The 22231-nt window shown below is 34.2% G+C and overlaps 1 protein-coding gene across 2 annotated transcripts; it reads right to left on the reverse strand.

The window, feature by feature from the left end:
- Positions 1–175: 175 nt before the first annotated feature.
- On the reverse strand, positions 176–21912 carry obe (activating signal cointegrator 1 complex subunit obelus). 2 transcript variants are annotated; one of them, XM_013310715.1, is made up of 39 exons: positions 21774–21912; positions 21422–21552; positions 20949–21201; positions 20440–20712; positions 19607–19856; positions 19026–19209; positions 18562–18707; positions 17827–17972; positions 17445–17645; positions 16946–17138; positions 16068–16254; positions 15476–15602; positions 14806–15089; positions 14314–14419; positions 13785–14009; positions 12949–13038; positions 12515–12659; positions 11706–11842; positions 11355–11531; positions 10612–10837; positions 9806–9947; positions 9210–9321; positions 8903–8994; positions 8435–8511; positions 7704–7924; positions 7028–7130; positions 6238–6427; positions 5703–5856; positions 5292–5428; positions 4824–5040; positions 4419–4577; positions 3767–3908; positions 3332–3522; positions 2715–2905; positions 2138–2306; positions 1239–1526; positions 891–1025; positions 530–725; positions 176–357 (listed from the first exon to the last, which is right to left on the reverse strand). In XM_013310715.1, the coding sequence occupies exons 2-39, from the start codon at positions 21544–21546 to the stop codon at positions 209–211; spliced, it is 6540 nt and encodes a 2179-aa protein (XP_013166169.1). In that variant the 5' UTR covers positions 21547–21552; positions 21774–21912; the 3' UTR covers positions 176–208. The 2 variants fall into 2 exon arrangements, with proteins under 2 accessions (XP_013166169.1, XP_013166168.1); XM_013310714.1 differs by having other exon boundaries at positions 21422–21555.
- Between the last annotated feature and the right edge of the window lie 319 nt (positions 21913–22231).

Here is a 22231-nt window from a genome sequence, read left to right on the forward strand (position 1 = left end):
TTCTGGAGATACCTTCAAACAAACATACATCCGTCGACTAATGTAAAATTAGAACAAAAACTTACAAGGAATGGTTTTGTTCTATTTTTTTTTTGTAATACAACCGGACCTATGACCCAGAGGGCTAGGCAGAGATTAGGGACAATATAATCATAGTATAATAATAAAACAAATATTAACAGAAATAAAACTTTATATAATTAATAAATTATTCAGTAATAATCTTCTCGCCGGGGTCGTATACTGTGTCGACAGTCTCCGGAGGCAAGGGGTCCATGAGTTCAAACTGCAAATCGTACTGTTGGTCCAAACCTAGGTAACTATCACTTAAAATATACAAAGTGTATATAATACGACCTGAAACAAAGGATTTTATTTTAATACATTGCAGATTACTCATAGAAAAATATATTCATCCTTTTCATTCTATATGAAAAAAGTGAGAGAACAAATTTGTACATGAGAAAACAAAGAGATTGAATTAAATGAAAATTTACAAAATTGGAGTTACCACGTTTCCCTCAATTACCTGTCATAGGTGGAGTATACAAGGTGACTTGAGCAGTGCCTCTCGGTGGTACCCGCTTCAGAGCGAGCAGTTCCCCTTGCTCCGTGTCTCCAAGTGTCAGGAACCAGCCCTCGTTCTTCCCGCGTGGGAACCGCGGGCACAGCACGTTGTTAGGATTACCGCCGCGACGCTCCATATCTATTAATATTGTGTATTCCTGCGAACAAATGTGTAACAAGATTAACCGTGGGTTTCTGAGACTAAATTTTCAATTTAATATATATTGTTATCTCTGTTTTGTTAAAGATAATGACAGGGATGACGATATTATTTATACAGAACTTTTGGTCTCAGAAACCAACTATAAATATTATTCTCTTACTTGTTCAGCATGTAAAGGAAGCCAGGAATCTCTTCCAGGCGGTTGCTGTATCCTTTTATCTTGTTCGCAATCACTGTCGAACCACAAGCCACGGATTTTCAACTTTATGTCTAAAGTCGGAAGGTCGCAAATTGCCTGCGAAGAGAAAAAAAACATTATTTAGTACTTGGATAATAGAAAAATAATTTTATAAATTTACTTTGAAATAGTATTCGCATAGGAAAGAGAAAGACTGATGCAATGTTTAAGATTTTTTCTTTGGACTTTATTTTTTCGTCTACTCTAGAAAGTAACTCTAAAAAGATACTCTAAAAGGCTACTCTAAAAGCATACTCTAAAGCAACTTACCCTATGTATCTGTTCAATTTGATACTCTTCAAATTCTCTCCTACAATACTTAGCTAGAAGTTCATAATTCCTCATACAAGCTACTTTCAGTCCATTAAGCATTGTACATGGCTTATTAGTATCTCGTGTCATATGAGAGAAGATATAGAGATGCTGTGAGTCAACATGAGGTAAGGTCGTGAGTGGAGAGTCAGATAGCCAGCGAGCCTGCACTATACATTGCATTAGAAGTTGACATGACAGACAGACTGACAGCCAACCGTTCTCCGCAGATGTATCTATCATTGCCTATAAATTATACAAAATCATTTTAATTTCTTATTATAAAAAGTGCATTAGTGAAAATTAAAGGTCAAAATAAAAATTTCCTAAGAAAATCATTAGTCTATTATTGTCATTATTGTTTACTAGCTGTCGCCCCTGACTCCGTCTGTGCGGAATAAAAAAAACATAATAAGTAGTCTATGTGTTCTTCCAGACTATGTTATATATGTATACCAAATTTCATCGATCTGTTCAATCGTTCTGGAGATACCTTCAAACATCCATCCATCCATACATCTAAACATTCGCATTTATAATATTAGTAAGATTTAAAATACAATGTAACATTACTATAGAAATGCGGTAAGTAATTCTAAGGGTTTTAGACATAAGCCGGGATCGTACGAACTCGGCAGTCGCGTCAGAGCGAGACAAAGTATGTATTTGCCATAAGTTTGTCTCGCTCTGCAAACTGCCGGGCGTTGTTCGTACGATTCCAGATTTTATGTAAATGAACCCTAAAGGAGTTCTCTTACAGCATACCATAGACACGATGTTTAGTTACTAAATGTGGACAGAAGTTTTAATATTATATTTAATTTTGGAAACTGATATTAAAAGTGACAAAATAATACCTGTATAATTCTTATAGTTTGATCTAGCACAGATTTAGTGTCTGTCAAATAGTCTGTATTGGGTAACGTGAGTCGAGTCAGATGCGCCTGTAGTAAGAGGAACGCTTTCACATTTGACGAGTCCAAAGTCAATGTATCCACTGGCAGACGACACTGTTGGGCTAGCTCCCTGTAAATTTAAATCTTATAAACTTAACGAAATAATAAATATAAAGAAATCCTAACGATGATGTCAAAAGAGTTTTCAATTTTTCATATGTCTGTCAAAGTTTGAGTTTGAATCGGACTTTGGTCTTAGTCTTGTCCGAGTAACTCTAAGGCTCGTCGTACACAAGACAAAGTAAATCTTCGAAACCCGACAAGTTTAGTCGCTAAGCGACTTACTCAATGTATTTTCATAAAGATTCACTCTCTTTATCTTCTATCGCAATCTGTTTGTCGAAATCGTGAGAAAAGCCGCTACATATTTCAAGATGGCGGAGCAAATCTACAATGGACAGAAGTCACTCGAATCGCTCGAATTGACGACTCACGTCGACAGCGATTCGAAGGGACTAAATAGTGTTCGTCATCTCACCCATTAAGTATATCCTCATTATGTCTGACTGGCAGTGTCGCGTACTCCTCGGAGTCAGCGAGCACGCGCAGCAGATCGTCCGCGTTCATGTTGGCGTGCAGATGCGCGCTGAAGTGCGCCATTGTCTTGTGAGACAAATAGTAATATGACGCGATACGACCCATCCATGTGCTGTGTATAGTGCGTTCATCCTGCAGAGAGAGGGTTACTTTATTTACATTTTTTTAACATAACCTAGAAATAATTTATTTTCGTATACAATAATCTAAGTTTATTGCTTTTTCTACTCCTATAGATTATAGGACTTACAAAATAATTAAATAACACATATAATGAATCCATTATCAAACGTATTCTTACGAAAACAATCTTTTATTATGTGTAGACTTATATACGTAGAAATACGATCTCAAATTTATATTAAACGTATCTTCTTTCTTTCTTAAGTCACTAATTTAATGAATCTTACTAATATAAATACGAAAGTTTGAATGAATGTATGGAGGATCTAAACGAAATTTGACACATAGACTTTAGTAGATGGGCTACTTAATAATATTTTTTTAATTCCACACGGACAGCCACAGGATAAAGCTAGTAAAGAATAAAATGATTACCTCTTCGATTTCAATACAATTAGCATTCAGTAACGCATCAAGTCTAGTATGCACGAGGTTGGAGAGATAGTAATTGACGTCTTGCGGCTCCAAACTGTCCAGTTTGTAATACGAAGGGTTCTTCAGTAGCCGACGGAAGAAGTACGTCCATGTCAGATAATCCAGAATATCTTGTTTCGTTTGAACAGTACCTTTGAAATAATAAAATTGTTTTTTTTTTAATTTCATATGTCAATACCTATTTGTTCACCCTAAGACCATGGGAATCAACTTATAAAGCTTGATTGCTGAAAGAAAATACTTTTAAACCACTTTTGTCGAAATTAATTGTTAATTTTTTCCTATTATTTCACACTTTATCTTTGGTGATACGTATTTAATGACTGTTCTGGTCCACTTAAATTTAAAATCCAAAAGAATTAAATGATAACATACCAGCAACGATTTCAGCATTAAGATGATCAGCCAACACCTCGAGCAGACTGGACTCTACGGGGAAAGGCTCGTACAGGAACTTCTTGTAGAAATTCTTCTTCTGGTCATGAACTAACACCACGGCCACACCTTCATTGTCGTACTGCGAAAGCATACAAATATAACATCTATACTAATATTATAAAGCGGAAAAATTGTTTGTTTGTTTGAACTAATCTCAGAAACTAATGGTCCGATTTGAGATTTTTTTTTTGTTGGATAGTCCATTTATATAGGAAGGCTTTAGGCTATATAACATTACGCTACGACCAATAGTTTTTTTTTTAATTCCGCGCGGACAGAGTCGCGGGCGACAGCTAGTATAGTATATTAACATTTATAAAATAGAATATAATATAAGATTTAAGTATTATTTTAAGCGTAGAAATTAAATTTATCTTCTTATTTGTCAGCCATACGTTACTTTGAGTATTTCTTCCCGTTTTTTTAAACACCTAAAGTACAACGATTAACCTTTTTAATTTAACTTTTTTTTCAATTTTTCGACTTCTAAAGATCTTAAACTTAAGAAAACTTAATGTTAAAAATGTTTATTAATTAAAATAGATTCTTAAGCTTGATAATATAGATTGTATCCTGTGTTATAACTAACCTGAGGTCTACCAGCTCGTCCCATCATCTGCAGAACATCAGTGATGGGCATATCCACGTATCTCTTCTGCTTACCGTCGAAATACTCCGTACCCTTGATGACCACCAAGTGTGCGGGGAAGTTGACACCCCACGCCAATGTCGCCGTGCAAATTAACACCTTATTGTAATAGATATAAAGTTTAATTTAGAAATTAAACCAAATAATGTCAAAGATAAAATAATTAACAATAAAATGAGTAGATAACAGTTAATTTTAGTTTAAATGACGAATTTAAGCATTAAGTACGCTTTTTCACTTAGCAGCTAAAGGCGCATCGCTGGCCGCGGGTCGCCATTTTGTATAGATCATCCGCTTCCATACAAAAGCAACCACAGTCAATTACTTCAAAATGAGGTTAATTACCTGAATTTTCTGGTTAACAAACAACTCTTCAACCGTGGTGCGATCTTTCTCGTGCAGTCCCGCATGGTGTATGCCGATACCGAACGCCAGCGTCAGCTTCAGGTTGGACTCTCGAATGTTCGATAGGATCTGTTCCATCTCTGACTCCTGCATATGCAGCCATTGCTTCGGGTTGTCTTCTGCGGCTAAATATGCTATTAGATCCAGTGCTGTCAATCTGTGAATACAAATTTTATGATGAATGAAATTATGAAAAATGGTACGCTGATGAGATAGAGATTGGTTTGCGATGATAGACATTTACAAACCATTCCAATCCAAATTAAGAAAATTTTTCTTGTGTTAGTGAGATTAGATTAGATTGGATTGGATTGGATTAGATTATATTAGATTGGACTGCACTAGATTGGATTAGATTATATCCATCACATGACTTAATATATCATGCGATAAAATATTTAATGTTACCTGGTCTGTCGCCGACTGGAGACGAAGACGAGCGCGGGCGAGCAGGGCGAGTGCTGTCGGATGGCCTGGAAGGTGGGCTTGTTCATGCTGAGCATGCGCGGGCAGTAGTGCCGTCCTGGGTGACCGGATATGTGCACCTATCACAAATTTGTTTCAATATCACAACTATTGCAAATCTATTTTATATTCAACGGAAAGGTATTTACGAGATATTGGTGTATAGTCCCATTGTGAAAAGGAATATATTTGCAAGACAAAAAAACGAAAAGTAAAATGTCAATCTTCCACGTGTTTGCAACACGTCCAACAATTATAAGATTCCTAGATGTCCAAAATATTGGTTAACCAAATGAAAATTAACCAATAAACATTTTCAAAAGCAGACACTTTTACATTAAAAACAATAATTACCTCCAATGGAACAGGACGGACTGAAGGTCTGAAGTTATAAAGTCCCATTTCGCCGATGTTCAGCCAATTGGCCAAGTCCTTAGCGTTCGCGAGCGCAGTCGATAGACCGATAATACGGAGACGTCTTGATGTGTGTGATTCTATAAAATTCGTTCTGAAAACAAACATTGCAAAATTATTAAATACATTTTTTTTGAGTATAATAAAATAAAAATATTTTAAGAATATGGATTGTTTCATATATTAATTAATAATTTAAAAGAAAGTAAGGTTCAATTGACAAACATAAAAAAATTTCATCCTAAAAACCATTAAAAGTATTTGAAAGTACATACATAGTTTTAGGAAGAAAATCCGACACTGTGCCGGTGTACTGGCGCAACACTAGCCTTACTAAGATATCGACGTTGTCCCCTCACTAATCATTCTGATACAAGACTTTGTAACGAAAGTCTTCTAACTAATAATGTCTAAAAATAGACATATCTGTAGATAAATATATAACATGGACATAAGTAAATAAGGCTTTATTTACCTCGAGACAATAACTTCAAGGACAGGACCTCTGTCTTCTCCCAGCAGATGTATCTCATCAATAACTATCAAAGCGACATCCCGGACATAGTTCCTGGTCTGCCAGGAGCGGCTGATGCCGTCCCACTTCTCAGGAGTAGTCACTATCACCTGAGAGTTCCTGATCGCTCGGATATCAGGTGATACGTCACCTAGTTATGGAGAAATACATTAAAAAAATCTCGATTTCGCTTCTAATATAAATCTCACTAATATTATAAATGCGAATATTTAGATGAATGGATGGATGTTTAAAAGTATCTCCAGATCGGCTAAATGGAACTCGATGAAATTTGGCATAGAACAAAGTCTGGAATAACACATGTACAATTTTTTTTTTAAATGCGCACAGACGGAAGAAAATTACAGCTCCATACAGATGGACACTAGTAAATTCTAGTAACTTGAGAGATAAATAACCATTGTTCAATTAATTCACATAAATTATTTATTGTTTTTATTTCATTCTCATTAGTTTCTTTTTGTATTGGCAACATTTAAATTAGTATAAACTTTTTCCTATGCTGGCAACAATTTTTCGTTGGACATTCGTTGGACATAAGTGTTTGCTACCATAACGCACGCTATTGTTCATATATTTAAGTAACTATTCAATAAATAGTTAATAAACACTCACCACTTGTTTAATTATATAATCATTTTAATTGTAGCAGTTGAAAGAAATTTTCAATTTGTTAACTCCGAAGAGAAGAAATTGCAATTATAAGTATAGAATTTTAAATAATAAAAACCTGTTAATTCAACAACATTCTTGCCGAGTCTCTTCTCTAGGCGCACTTTCCAATCTTTTATTCGTTCTTTGACTAAAGCTTTCAATGGCGCTATGTAAACCACCTGAAAAACATATAAAATATGTTATTTAAATATACAAGCTAATTATGCTTATATTTTACTTAAATCGGATAACATTTAATAATGATTATTCCAGGATTATCGACGACTGCTGAATATTGCTGGATTGTTCTAAGTTATTGTACAGTCGAACCTGGGTAAGCGAGAGGCATTCCCGACGGACGATCTCAATAAGCGAGAGACTTGGAGAGAAACCTCTACAAGTGAAAGTTATTGTTAGGTCTCGACAGACGACCTCCATAAGCGCGAAACTTGGTGCAAGAAACCTCTACAAGCGAGAATTATTGTCCGGTCCAACCGGAAGACCAGCATAAGCGAGAAAATTGGGAAGAGCAACCTCTATAAGTGAGAGTCATGGCCGGTCGCGACGGACGACCTCTATAAGCGAGAAACTTGTAGAGACAAACCTTGATAAGCAATTCCTTGTCCAGTACCGACTGACAACCTCCATAAGCGATAAACTAGGGTTATATTATATAAAACCTTTATAAGCGAGATAAATATCACGATCACTTGGAGGTTCGATTGTGTATTTTTCATGTTATTAGAAATTACCTTACAACCAGGATATTGGTTGAATACTCTGAACATGGCAACTTCAGCGACGATTGTCTTGCCGGATCCAGTAGGCGCGCCCAGCAGTACATTGTTGTCAGTGTGGTACAGGCAATGGAAGATCTGAGTCTGTATCGGATTGAAGTGGGTAAAGTTGTACAACATCTCAAATGATGGATTGTTCAATGCCGTTACTGGTAACGGTTGTAGTTCTAATAAATCTGAAAAGCAAATGAAAAATATATAGAAAATTACTTAGAAATAAAAAGTACAACTCATTTTTTTTTTGTTTCGGGATACATAAGTAAAGTTATTTTTTGTGATTGAATTGCCAGTGTTTGTCTTGAAAAGGCCTTTACAGATTCCCCGGTCTTGAGGTGGCCGAGTGATGGCACTTAGCCTAAACCTCGTTTAAGAGTAACTAAGGTCGAGGTCTCCCTCAGGAATTTTCTCAGGATTGAAAGTAAAACCATATTACGGTTTACTAGAATACATTTATCGTTGGTTTCCGACACCAAAATCTCCGTTTAAAACCTATTTTTATCTCTCTTTTGTCAAAGATAATGACAGGAATGACGATATATTTTGTACAGAGATTTTGGTCTCCCATGTTTAAGACACGTTTAAGAATATTATTATAATCTGTTTTTTTTTAAATAGTATGAAAGAGATAGCAATAATATAGTAATACATGTAAACCAACGGTGTAACCTCACTGAAAATGAGTATACCTGTATGTGGAGGATGTGTTTCAGGTAATATAAGATGTTGGAATGTTAACGGTAGAACGCTTTCTGAACCCAGCCATCTGTAAAAATACATATTAAAAATTATATGTACAGGTACATATATAACGATTTTATATAAAAATAAACTTAATTAGTAGCCTATGTGTTGTTCCAGACTATCTACATCTATGTCAAATTTCATTGAGAACCGTTGAGCTGTTTTGGAAATGCCTTCTAACAAACATTCATCCATCCATCCAAACATTCGCATTTATAATATTAGTAAGACTAGTTATTGCCCACGACACCGTGTGCGCCGAATGAAAAAAAAACTTAATTAGTAGCCTACGTGTTCTTCCAGACTATGTTCCACATCTATCATCTGGAGACACCTTCAAACAAATATTCATCCATCCAAACTTTCGCATTTTAAAATATTAGTAAGATAAGATAGTAATATATTTATGTTACCTTTCAGATGTGGCCCGAATATAATATTGAGGCGGTAATGGCTCCGATATAGGAATTGTTATGACCAACTCTTGTGGTTCCCTTGTTATTACCTAAAATTGAAATTAAATATTTTAAACTATTACAATTTGAATCTATTATTTGTCTAATAAAATATTAAAATTAAATAGCAATTAATTTCAACAATTTTAATTTTTATCAAAATATTTTATGCAATTTGTATAACCAAATATTTGCTATTAATAAAATAAAAGGATGACTTGATTTTAAAATACATGAAAAAAAAATTTAAGAAATATTTATTTACCTGCTTTTTAGTAATAAGAAAGTATTCGTGGTAATACATAATATCAGTGTCGGGATCTTCAACCCAGATCCAAAACGCTTCAGGCGCTTTACCGTGATATTTGTCGTTCCATCTACACAAAGAAATGTACATACATATGCTACGTGTTAACTAATTTAGGACCTGAGACAGTTTATAATCTGACTAGGCATAATGTAAATAAAAATGACAATTTTGGATATTAAGTTTCTTATTAATAAACAGTTAAAATCAAATCGTAAAATTAAGAACTGATATTCAACACTTCAATACAATCATGCTTAATCTATAGTAGGGAGACAAAGTGGGGATTTTTGCGTTTACTTGAACAAGGCAGTTAAATATAACTGAGAAACCTTTCACCCAATCGTGTAGTAAAATAAAAAAATCGAGATTAGTACATCGTCAGGATACTAAGTTTAAAAAAATCGATTGTTAAAAATTACCTTACGCGTCAGTTTGAGACAGGATGAGTTAATTACATGCAATAAGAAACCCCGCTTCGCCTCCCCTTACTAATCACTTAAGTCATTTTTTTTTCAGTATTAAAATATGTAAATTTTTTGTAAGAAACTTACCTGAAATTAGGCGTTATAGTTAATCTTATTCTGAGCACAGTTCTGGTGATGGGATGTAGTGAGGCTTCCATTTCGAGAAGAGGAAATTCATCAGCACATTTCTTCATATGACGTGCTGTTTTTGGGTTTCTAAGCAAGTCGCCTGTGTAAATATTACTTAACATTTAAGAAAGTTTTTTATTTATTATTAATAGGGTTTTTATTATAGTACTTTTTGACTATAATAAATAATGAGGTATAATAATGAAATGATTAAATGAATGTCGTATGAAAAAGTTATAAGATTTTCAAAAGTTCAAGACAAAGTTCTCGTAATCGAAACATGCAAACAAAGGATACAGTCAAAGAATAAAATTTGCTTCCCATTTAGACTTGATTAACCGTTGATTTATAAAACCAAAATCTCTGTATAAAACATATCGTCATCCCTGTCATAATCGTTTACAAAAAAATATGTTTCAAACGGAGATTTTGGTCTCAGAAACCTACGGTAAGAGGAATAATTGGTTGAACTAACTGGCTGTCATCGTAGAACTATAGTCAAGTCAATTATAAACGACATCAAACCAGGCGAGCAAAAAACTAATTTATAATAGCTCACTAGTGCTAACTTGTCAATATAAAAAAAAAGTTACAAGATCAGTACTATCATGTCATTTTTTTTTAATTGTATGACATTTTCTATGCCCTTATTGATTTGACATATTTTCTAACAGAAGTAACGATAGTAGCGTCTCTCTCTCTCTCAAGAGAATGAAAAAGATAATTGTAATGGGTAGGAAATTAACGTCCTCAACTATACATACCAAGTTCCTGCCACTCCATATCTCTAATCTGATCAGGTTTCAGCATTGGGTACTCGATGTGCCGCAGTATCTCGTTGGGAAAGCAGTTGAACTGTCGCATATCATTGTAGAAATCCCACTGCTGTAGTTCAAACATCTTCGCCATTTTGAGATATAATCCCGCCATGTACGCGTTGTTCTTACGTAATGTTATCTCAAATAAAGCTCGCACTATGCGGACTGCGTTCTGCAAAGCGATTTTTATGTTTAACGTAAATGTTTTGGCAGTGGAAACACAAACAAAATATTATCTGCGCGCTATTAATACTTATAAGCTATGAAGTGGAATAAACGGACAAATAGTTTTTGAGTAATCCATAGGAAATATGAATATCTTTATTCAAGTATCTACTTTTTTCCATTCTCTAGGGAGGGGTATCCGCCTATTGGGCCCCTCTTCTGAAGACTCCCATATTTTATGTGACACAGTTTACTTTAGAAAAAAAAACGTCGAAAAACGCGATATTACAGTAGAAACAGACCCTCGATATCGGTTTAAACAATGTATCTGTTATAAAAACTAGATTGATAATTAGGCATGAATATTGCCGATCCCTTTGATGTCATTATAACCGGTTTTGTCCGTAATTCTAAAGTTTTCAAATACATTTGAACCTAGATACGCGAGAGTCCATAGGACAGCGATTTTTTCTCGCTTATCCATGTTGTTTTTTATAAATATGTTCTTATAAATATAAATGTACCTTACAAATGTAGTTCAAATCTGACTGCAACGATGATCCATTGACGCGTCCGCGAGAGAGATACGTTTGTAACAGTATGTTAATCTTCCAATGTATATCTTCAGGCGGATCTTCGATGCGCAGCTCGCAGTACTGATCTTTGAGATTCCATAGTTCTGTTAGTTCTTCTTTTCTTACCTGTTATATATTCAAGAGAAGAAATATAAGAAAACTTGTCCTACTTTTCTGTTAAGAGTTACGTGTGGAGTAACAATCCATTTACCCCATCTATTGGTACAAAGGGTAAACGGCCTAGTTATTGGCCATTCTACAAAAAGGTACAAAATTTACTATAGTAATACACAATCTTACCTTTAACTGTTGGAAATCAGAGCATCGTGTGAGCATCTCTATGACGTAGCCTTGTGTCATAGACTTGCGCACCATAGAGTTGAACACTTCCATCGTCTCGCACGTTATGTAGTAGTGGCTGGCTGTGCGGCCAAGATCTAAAATAAAACTTTTATCATGAATTACACATACAAACATTATTATTATGAAACTATATAATCTTTTTATATACACACTTTTTGTACATTTTAAAACATTAAAAAATCAATTGTCTAAGCACCATTATATAGATACATAAGAAACATACATACGCATTCAATAAACTGACAATTATCATGTCCCTGGGAAATTAATGGTGCAATCACCCCAATTCGTTACCATATTTACAAGTCCGAGGTAAATTTGAAAAGCTTGTAAATGCCTATGTATTCTTATATCATCAGCTCACTGTACGTCCCCACCGAGGGGCTCGGAGCCTACCCTAAGTTAAGGGTGATTAGGCCATAGTCAACCACGCTGGCCAAGTGCGGGTTGGTTGACTTCACACATATCTTTGAATTTCTTCTCAGATATGTGCAGCATCACGATGTCTTCCTTCACCGTAAGAACGTCGGATAAATGAACATATGTAAATCGGAAATCGAAAAACACATTGGAACATGGCGGGATTCGAACCCAGGACCTGCAGATTGCAAGTCAAGTGCTTAAACCCCTAAGCCACCGACGCTCCTATGTATTCTTACTGAGTCCTAAATCCAACATCCATTCATCGGTACATTAATTTAGACCACACATTTGCATTTATAATATTATTAAGATATCAAACTGACCAGTAATATTAAGATCTCCAGTACGCTCGTTATATCTCAACATGAGTGTGCGGTCCAGCTGCATGGCGGCCGCTGTGATCAGCTCGCGACGCTTCGTCTCCAGCATCGGCTCCTCTTGCACATCGCTGTATGTCAGCCCGTACACCTGACAGATACACACATAGACCCATGTAAAATGAGTTACATCTGTTACGAGAACTCATAAGAAGATCTCATGAGTCGCTTTAAAAGATCCGAGATTCCTTTTTCACTTAATCAATAGCAAATCACATGTATAGAGGTTTTCAAATATCTTAGCGGCTCGGAACACAATGTTAGTTGTAGCGTAGATGTTTGTGAGAGCACTGCGCAGCTCGCATTTGTCCTCGAGCCGTCAATAATGTTAGTGGATAAAGTATTAATTCTATACCTCTTGATAAAAAACAGTTACTTACTTGTGGATTAATTCTCATTCGAACGAACAAGTACGTGTAACTCAACCATTCGACGGCTTCATCGATATTTGTCACAGTCCCAAGAGCGACCTGAAATAAAAACAATATTTAAAATATCTTAGAAAAATATACTGAAATAGGTATAAAGTTTAATTGTTTAATTTTTTTTGATACTAAATATAAAATCAATAAGGGGAAGGGATTGACTCCTGAAACATAGTACAAGAGCCAAAATATTCACATAACTATGTAAATGAATGTTACAATAAAGTATACACAGTGGTAGAGTCCGCTTTAACAACTTCGCACGAATTGTCCGGGCTCGCCCGGTGAAATACCACGACCACACAGAAGACAGGCGTCAAGTGGAAGCAATTCCGCGTGCAGTCTGATGAGTGTGCGTCCCGGAGGTCTAATTTAGTCCCCTTTCCCTTCCCATCCTTTTCTTTATAAGGAAAGGATGGGAAGTGGAAGTGGGCTATCCGGATGAAAGGAGGCATGGAAAGGGAAGATATTTTCTTTCTGTGCATCCTCTCCTCCGTCGATTAAAGGTAGGCAACGCATATGCAATTGCGTATGTCTATGGGCAACGGTCATTTCGCTATTTCAGCGATTTCAGGTGACTGCTTGTTCGTTTGCCACCTTTTATATAAAAAAAATACAGTAGCCCGTGACTCCGTTCACGCGGAAATAAAAAAAGAAGTAGCCTATGTGTTCTTCCAGACTATGTTCTACATCTATGCCAAATTTCAGCATGATGCAACCATTTTGGAGATGCCATCTAACCAAAATTCATATAAACATTCGCTATTATAACATTAGTAAAATAATAGTACCTCTGCGTTCAAATTATCAGCCAACAGATTGATAAAATTACTTTCTATCGGGAACTGATTGGTCATAGATTTCAAGTAATGCGTCAGTTTGTCGTGCGTTGTGATGATGATGCCGGTACCGGACTTGTCGAACTGCGGCCTTCCTGCGCGACCGAAGATTTGCAGCACATCTAATATACTCAAATCCATGAATGTACCGTGATTCTGATCGTAGATTTCTGTACCCTGAAAAATACAGTGTTTATAAACTCTAGTAAACTCAAACTCTGGCTTCAAATCAACTCAGATTTGGAGTTCAACGCAACTCAAATTATAACTTGATTGGCAAATTAGAAAATCTGTCATGGAGACGCCACAATTGCTTCCTTCGTTACATCAACTAATAACGAGAAGATTTATTTCTATATTTTTCGGCAATTTGGCGAAACTTAAAATTAAAAGAGAACAATAAAGGATAAAGAATATTGTAATTAATATATTTTAGAACTCTCTAGAACACAAATAAATATAGTTTTAATAACATAGTTACCCTTATGATAACAGCGTGTGCGGGCAAGTTGACACCCCAGGCGAGTGTAGAGGTGCATACCAAGACCTTTATATAGCCCTCTGCGAAATACTTCTCAACCATGTTCCTGTGATTATAAAATTTGAGAAATACACTTATTGTTATCAGGGATATCAATTTATAAAACACTAAATGTCGCCCGCGACTCCGTCCGTGCGAAATTAAAAAAAAAAGCTAATTAATAGCCTATGTGTTCTTCCAGACTATGTTTTACATCTATGCTAAATATAATTGAAATCCGTTCAGCCGTTTTGTAGATGCCTTCAAACATCCATCCATCCAAACATTCGCATTTATAATATTAGTAAGAGGTAGCGGTTTGAAAAAGGATGATTTCATGAAAGAGGTATTGAATTTGAGGTGGAGTTTACATCATAGACAGAGAGAGAAGATAAATAAGAAAGACGAGTGATAAAGATGGAAAATGGGTGTAAGAATATCGGATGAACTGACCTGTCACTCCTCAGCATACCAGCATGATGACAAGCAAATCCAGCTGCGAATAATTCACCTAATTGTTTATTAGGACTGCTACTTATAGATTTTTTAGCTTTCAAAAATCCCCCTGTATCTTCCGGCTCAAAGTGTTTTAAATGACCTTTTTTCTGTGCGATTTCTTTTAATATCATAGCAGTTTGATGTGTTGCATTACGCGCGTGAACAAACACCATCACTTGATGACCTTTTTGTACCATATCTACTGCTTTGTCGTAACATATTTCATTCATTGTTTGCATCTGTAATTTATTTTAAAAAATTGATAATTTACTAATTAAATGGTGAAGATAAAATTTTACATGACCTAAGTCTTATGTTAATTGTTTTTATATATTTAACTTTTGTACATAAGAATATTTTTTTTAAATATTAGCTGATTTTTGTGTAAATTAACTAATATTTCTTTAACCATTCCAAATAAGCTCTAAGCTTGTGCTAGGATATGGTTTACGACAATAGTTTCGGGATTCGAACCCCCGACCTCGTGATAGGAAATCCGTCCCTTTAGCCATTAGGCTATTGACGCTTTGTTTTTTGTTATAATTGTACTCCAATATCCTTTTTTTAATTGATTTCAATAATTCGGACAATCTTTTAGTCCAATTTGATTTTAAGATTAACAAACCTGTCTAAGATGTGATCCTCCTCCGCCTCCGACCTCCTTAACACCAATAAACTGCTGCTCCAATGGTACAGGACGGAATCGTGAATCGAAGAAAAATAGTCCAATGTTCGGATTGACGCGTAAAAATCTAAAAAAACGAGATTATATTAATTACTAGTTATCGCCCGCGACTCCGTCCGCGCGGATTTAAAAAAAAACAAAGCCTATGTGTTCTTCCAGACTATGTTCTATATGTATACCAAATTTCATCAAAATCCGTTCCGCCGTTCCGGAGACAATTTCAAACAAACATCCATCCATCCAAACATTCGCATTTATAATATTATAAATACAAGAAATACGTTACGTTTTAGTTCTGATTAAAAAATGGACCCAAGTAATATTCATTTAAATAAAAAAAGTCAAATAACTAACAAATAATTTGATAAAGTATGTGTTTAACAAAAAGTTTGATTATTTATAGTTTTTAATCCTATTAATCAGTATTGTGTGCAAACTTTCATTTCCTACTTTCATCAATCTTTTGTGTTACCCTAAAACTATATTCTAATGAAAACAATTTTAATACTAAACAATGGAACCTTTTATTTACCTGGCAACATCCACATAATTAGGCAATGTAGCAGACAGACCGACAATTCTGATCATATTCTGTGTGGACTCAACTTGGCGCAGAGTACGAGCGACTATCGCTTCCACAATCGGCCCTCTGTCACCATGTAATAAATGGACCTCGTCTATTATTAGTAATTTTACTATAGATGCCAATTCTGTGTCAGCTGGAAATACATTAAATAAGTAAAATTTGATTCATGTTTTAACTAGATGGCGTTGTCCTTAACGTAGTAAGAATGAGTAGAAAAACTTCTCTTTTGTGCACTATAGCAGGGTAAAGATTGTGTGTAGTACTAAATATACTACAGACATACAGAAAATAATGTATTTTATATAAATAGTACACAATACTATATGGACTGTACTCAAATTTCACTTTAAGCGAAATTCACGTAAATATAAACAAGGGAAAACCAGACATGTAATCACTACTTACCATGGGTTTCTGAGACCAAAATCTTTGCATATAACATATCGTTATCGCTGTCATTATTTTTGACAAAACAGAGATAACAATATATTTTAAACGGAGATTTTGGTCTCCAAAACTCACGGTAACAGAAAGCTAAATATTTACTTTCAATGATTTATTTATTTAAAACTAGCTGTCGCCCGCGACTCCGTCCGCGTGAATATAAAAAATCTTAATATATAGATAAGTTAAATAAAAAGCAGCTCTTCAAGGCATAAATTAGAAAAAAACTGAATAAATAGTATCCTATATCCGTCTCCTGGCTCTAAGCTACCTCCTCATCAATTTTCAGCCATATCGATAAAGCCGTTCTTGAGTTATAAATAGTGTAACTAACACGACTTTCTTTTATATATTTGTATAAGATATTTCTTGACCCTTACTTGCTCCTTTCCTTGTAACGACATCCCACTTTTCAGGCGTAGTAACAATCATCTGAGTTTGTTGAACTTCAGTCTTAGTTAACTTCATATCTCCGGTGAGTTCTTTGACCGCGATGCCGAGACCGCGCAGACGTTTGCCGAAACTTGCCGTCATTTCTGAAGCCAACGCTTTCATTGGTGCTATGTAGATTATCTGTTAACAAATCGTACTAATATTGTAAATGCGAATGTTTGGATGGATGGATGTATGGATTGATGGATATTTGTTTGAATGTATATCCAGAACGGCTGCACGAATTTAGCTGAAATTGAGCATAGATGTATGAAAAAAATATGACAAAACTAGCTATCGTACGCGACTCTATCCACACAGAATAAAAAAAAAACGTAGTTGCCTATGTCTTCTTCCATATTACGTTCTACATCTATGACAAATTTCATCAAGATCCCTTCCGTTTTGGAGATATTTTTTCAAAAACATCCATCCATCATAACTTACTTTAAACTTATTCTTCATAATAACATCATTCTCTATATGCTGTTTGATCTGATGTACGACAGTGAGGAGAGCGATGTTAGTCTTGCCGGCGCCTGTGGGCGCACAGATCAGCAGGTTTTCATTTGTATTGTAAGCTGTCTGGAACACTACGGACTGGATACGATTCAACTCTTTTATATTCTCAAAAGCCATTTGTCCAATCTGTAAAAAACAAGTATTGCCATTATAAAAAAATCAATTTCAGTAATTAATATTTAATTCAAAAGAGAAATATAGCAAAAATATCGTCATCCTTGTCATTATCTTTGACAAAACAGAGATAACAATATGTTTTAAAAGGGGATTTTGGTCTCAGAAGCCCACTATAAATTCGGAATAATACCTCGTCTAGTTCAGATACAGGTACACGCTTGTTTCCAATCTGCAAAGGTGCTGGTTCATTTTTAGGTATAATCACTTCTTCATACTCCTTGATATCTTTCCTTATAGCATTCTCAGGTAACATTAATTTCATGCCCGATACAAAACCTGAGAAAAAAATAAAAAAATTGGAAAAATTAAAGGTGTCTTTAAACACCTGACAGATGTGAAAGATTTTTAATTAAATATTGAAAATCTTAGTAATATTATAAATGCTAAAATTTAGATAGATGAATGTTTGTTACTATGTATGTACATATACATGTATCTTTTTTTTTCCAGAGAGGAATGCTTTATGCATACTCCGCGCCTTATGTGGGATTCTCCTCCATAGCGGAGGCATACCCACTAAACCTCTCTGTTCCTCCAACGCATCGGGACGGGGCCACGGACACACTTTCGCTCTCGTCCGCGGCCCATGTATGTATGTATCTGCAGAATAACTCAATAGATCTCTATGAAATTTGGCATAGATGTAGATCATAGTCTGGAAGAACACATAGGCATTTATTAAGTTTTTTTTTATTCTACAATGATGGAGTCTCGGATAAAAGCTAAGTATACAGTAATCAAATACATAATTTACTAAGAAAATCAATATTATTTAACAATATACAAATCAAGCTTCCTCACATCATATTTCTTTCAAATTTGGTATTTATGATTTGTAAAAAAGTGCAGTAAATATAAAACTCACCAGCTGAATTCTTCGCATCAATTGATGAATCGTAAACATTTGGATATTGAACTTTAGTCTGAAAATATGATATTTTCTGCAATATTGGATCTATTTTGCTTTTTGATGTAGAAAATGGTACGACAGGTTTCGATAGTTCAGCTATTCTGTAAGTGAAAATAAAAATGTTACTAATATTATAAATGCGAATGTTTGGATGGATGATGAATGGATGTATGGATGGATAGATGTTAATTAGAAAATATCTCCAGAACGGCTGCATAATTGAATTTTGGCATAGATATAGAACATAGTCTGAAAGAACGCATAGTCTAATAAAGTTTTTTTTAACCAAGATATTTTTTGACGGAGAGATTGCAGCTAGTCTTGTCACTTAGGGGCTTTTAATCCTAACTTAGACCGCGCATTTAATCCTTATACGCTCTGTAAAAGTTTAAATGTAGAAATTAAAAGTTATATTCTACCTTTTAGCTCTCAATTGAGCAATATTAAGCTCATGTTCTTCTTCCTCGTCTTCTACTTTCTTAACATTCTTAGCTTTCTTCTCTTCTTTCCTCACAAGCTTTGCTAACATTTTCTCTTGTTCAGACAACACGGAAACTTGGCATAAATATTGTGGCATTTTGTTTTCTGGCAGCATGGCTGCAACTGTTAAGAAAAAAATTATAAAAAAATAAAATCGGTTACATATAAGCTGTACTTGAACCCACGCCTATTATATAAAAGAAAATAGCAATAATAAATACATAGTATCTTACTAATATTATGAATTCGAAAGTTTAGATGGATGGATGTTTGTTTGAAGGTATCTCCATAACTTCTGAATACAATGACATTTGGCATAAATATAGTCTGGAAGAACACATGGGCTATTTACGTTTTTTTTTATATTGCAGGAAAAGAGTCGAGCGCAACAACTAGTACAATAATATATGTGTTCATTCTTTTTCATACATATATTTTTATTTGTAATGCACTATACCTAAATATGCAAACATACAATTTGGTTGTAACAAGTAAATGTAAAGTTCAATATATTACTTACTTTCAGATATCGTCGGCTGCACTGGAGGTGCTTTCAGACTGTCAATAATTTCCTGTCTATGTTCCAATATCTCTTGAATGAATTCAAATTTATCAAATCCGAGTAACTCAAAGAGATCATTCTGCATATCATCATTGCTTCTCGGAGAGTTCAGTAATGTGATAATAGACTGAAGTATATCAGCACTTGACATTCCTCCATCATTATCATATAGACCTTGAACTTTTGTCTCCAGCCAGCTTTTTCCAAACTACAAATTTTAGATAATCTTACTATCTTACTTCTTACTAATATTATAAATGCGAATGCTTATATAGATGGATAGGTGTTTGTAAGAAAGTATCTCTAAAATCCTTTTGCAATCAACTGATTTTGTTGAAATTTGGCAAAGACGTAGAACATAGTCTGGAAGAACACATAGGCTACTTATTAAGATTCTCATTCATTCCGCTAGTAGAATCATATGCCAACTAACATCCATGTAAAGCCTTCCAACAGAAAGAGTTACATCTTATATCACCATATTTATAACATGTGACTGTATGCAATGGAGGGGTTGATTTGTTAATCTTCTTACTAGAATACATAATAATATTTTTTTCGTCTTTACCTAAAGTAATGAAGGCTTGTCCCGGACAATTGGAGCTTTACACAATTGGATATTTTTTTTAAATATTTAACACTAATATAGCCTATGTTACTGGGGAATAATGTAACATTTTACTTATAAGAATTTTTATAATATAATAATATAATTGGTTTTTCCTATTTCTAATAATAAGTGTGCATAATTTTGTATACAAAAAATCATGCATAAATATATATTTACTTACTTTAGACACTGACAAAGGTTTTTCAACACTCCTGCTTTCTGGTTTAACTCTATCTTTAGTATATTTCATTGAAAAATCAGTGACAAATGAACTGGAAACTGCTGGTTTCTTCGTAAGCTTAGGTAGTGGTTTCTTAGCAGGCTTATATGGTATATATTTACATTGTATATGATCACCCCACATTTTTATATTCTCTTTATCAGATTCATTTATTTCTTTTCTAATGTATTCTTTAGTACTTTCCTTTATATTACTTGATATGTTTATAACAATCTAAAAATATTAATAAATTACTTAATCAATTATCATTACTACTTTTACTACATACTAAAGTAAACATGTGACTACACTAACTGTGGGTTTCTGAGAATAAAATCCTGGTTTAAAATTTGTTTTCACAGTTTACCGAGGATAATGCCTGGGATGGTTTGTTTTATACAGACATTTTGGTCTCAGAAACCAATGGTGAATGTAGTAATACTATAAAATTATTTCTACATAATAGTTACCTGACAAATTTTGTTAGCCGTAGTTGACATAACTGTTCCAAACATTTGTCTTAATTGTGATAGATGTTTTAACATAACAATATCACGGTCTAAAAACATCCTAAGTGTGAGAACTGCAGCATCTTCTATTATCTCATCAGGCTGTTCTCCAGTTAGAAGTTTGCAAGATTCCTTTAATTCATCTAGATATTTTAGAACAGAGTCTGGCTCATTTTCTTTCACATAGTTGTAGATATCTGCATAACTTTTATACCTTACAAAGAGATATGTTTTGATTACACAACAAAATGAAATATATACTACTATTGCAGAAACAATAGCCCACAATAGTTTAATTAAGAGAGAGAACGTTAAAGTTTTTCAGTATATATATATATATATATATATATATATATATATATATATATATATTATTATTATTTTTTTTTGAAAATGGAAATTTATAAACAAAAAATAAAAGAAATAATCCTTACTTTTGATGACTTTTTTCATGGACTGTCTGATTGAAATTCTGTATATCTGGAGGTTTCAAGCAGCGCGGTTTATCCAGCTGGGTGTGTGCTCTGAGAGCTCTCGTTATACGAGGTAGTTCCAACATGATTTTCTACTGAAATTTTTAGTACAGTTTTTACGATTGACACTTATGATATTTGATATAACTGTTTCATATTGTATGACACTTTTCATATATGCTAAATTACTTTAAGCTGCTAGAGAATCGATTAAAATAATTGTGTGAAACAGGCTAATAAATATAAATTTGTAGACTAATGAGTACAAAGTTTCGATTTCACAATAAAATTAAGAAAAAAACGGGTACGGTACCTATCCGTTCGGCTTATATTGTATATAAAGATGTGGATATTGAATTACTTGTCGTTAATGTTTTTAACACAATCACATTTTTATAAAAGTATATTAAATTCACAAAAAACTACACTTTGTTGGTGATACCGACATAAGTGATGTCACTTTGACAGTTGATATGTTGACAGCTGTTTGCGTTTTATATTTCGTTCTACGTAAAAAAGTACTTTTCTTTTAATATTTGATAGTAATTAAAATCGCTGCGCTTCACATCTATAGTATATTTACATAAACTAAGCCATACTACCTTAGAGTCACGCCAGGTAAAGTTTCGCATTGTCAGAATAGGTTTTTTATTTCAACTTATCATAAGACATAAATGGAATGCGGTAGCACCACACCTTTTATTATCCTTTAGATAGGAAAAATATTTCCATAGCTTTAGGGTCTCCAAAATATTGTAAGAATGATATCCT

Source organism: Papilio xuthus, unplaced genomic scaffold, assembly GCF_000836235.2.
Source record: "Papilio xuthus unplaced genomic scaffold, Pxut_1.1 DF827714.1, whole genome shotgun sequence".
NCBI lineage: Eukaryota > Metazoa > Arthropoda > Insecta > Lepidoptera > Papilionidae > Papilio > Papilio xuthus.

Excerpts from the sequence above, each read along its gene's own strand:
- obe (XM_013310715.1), bottom strand. The coding sequence starts at position 21,546 with ATGTTGGAACTACCTCGTATAACGAGAGCTCTCAGAGCACACACCCAG. Across the intron at positions 20,713-20,948 it reads CGGCTAACAAAATTTGTCAG|ATTGTTATAAACATATCAAG; the intron begins GTAACTATTATG and ends TAATATTTTTAG. Across the intron at positions 9,948-10,611 it reads TATGGAGTGGCAGGAACTTG|GCGACTTGCTTAGAAACCCA; the intron begins GTATGTATAGTT and ends ATATTTACACAG.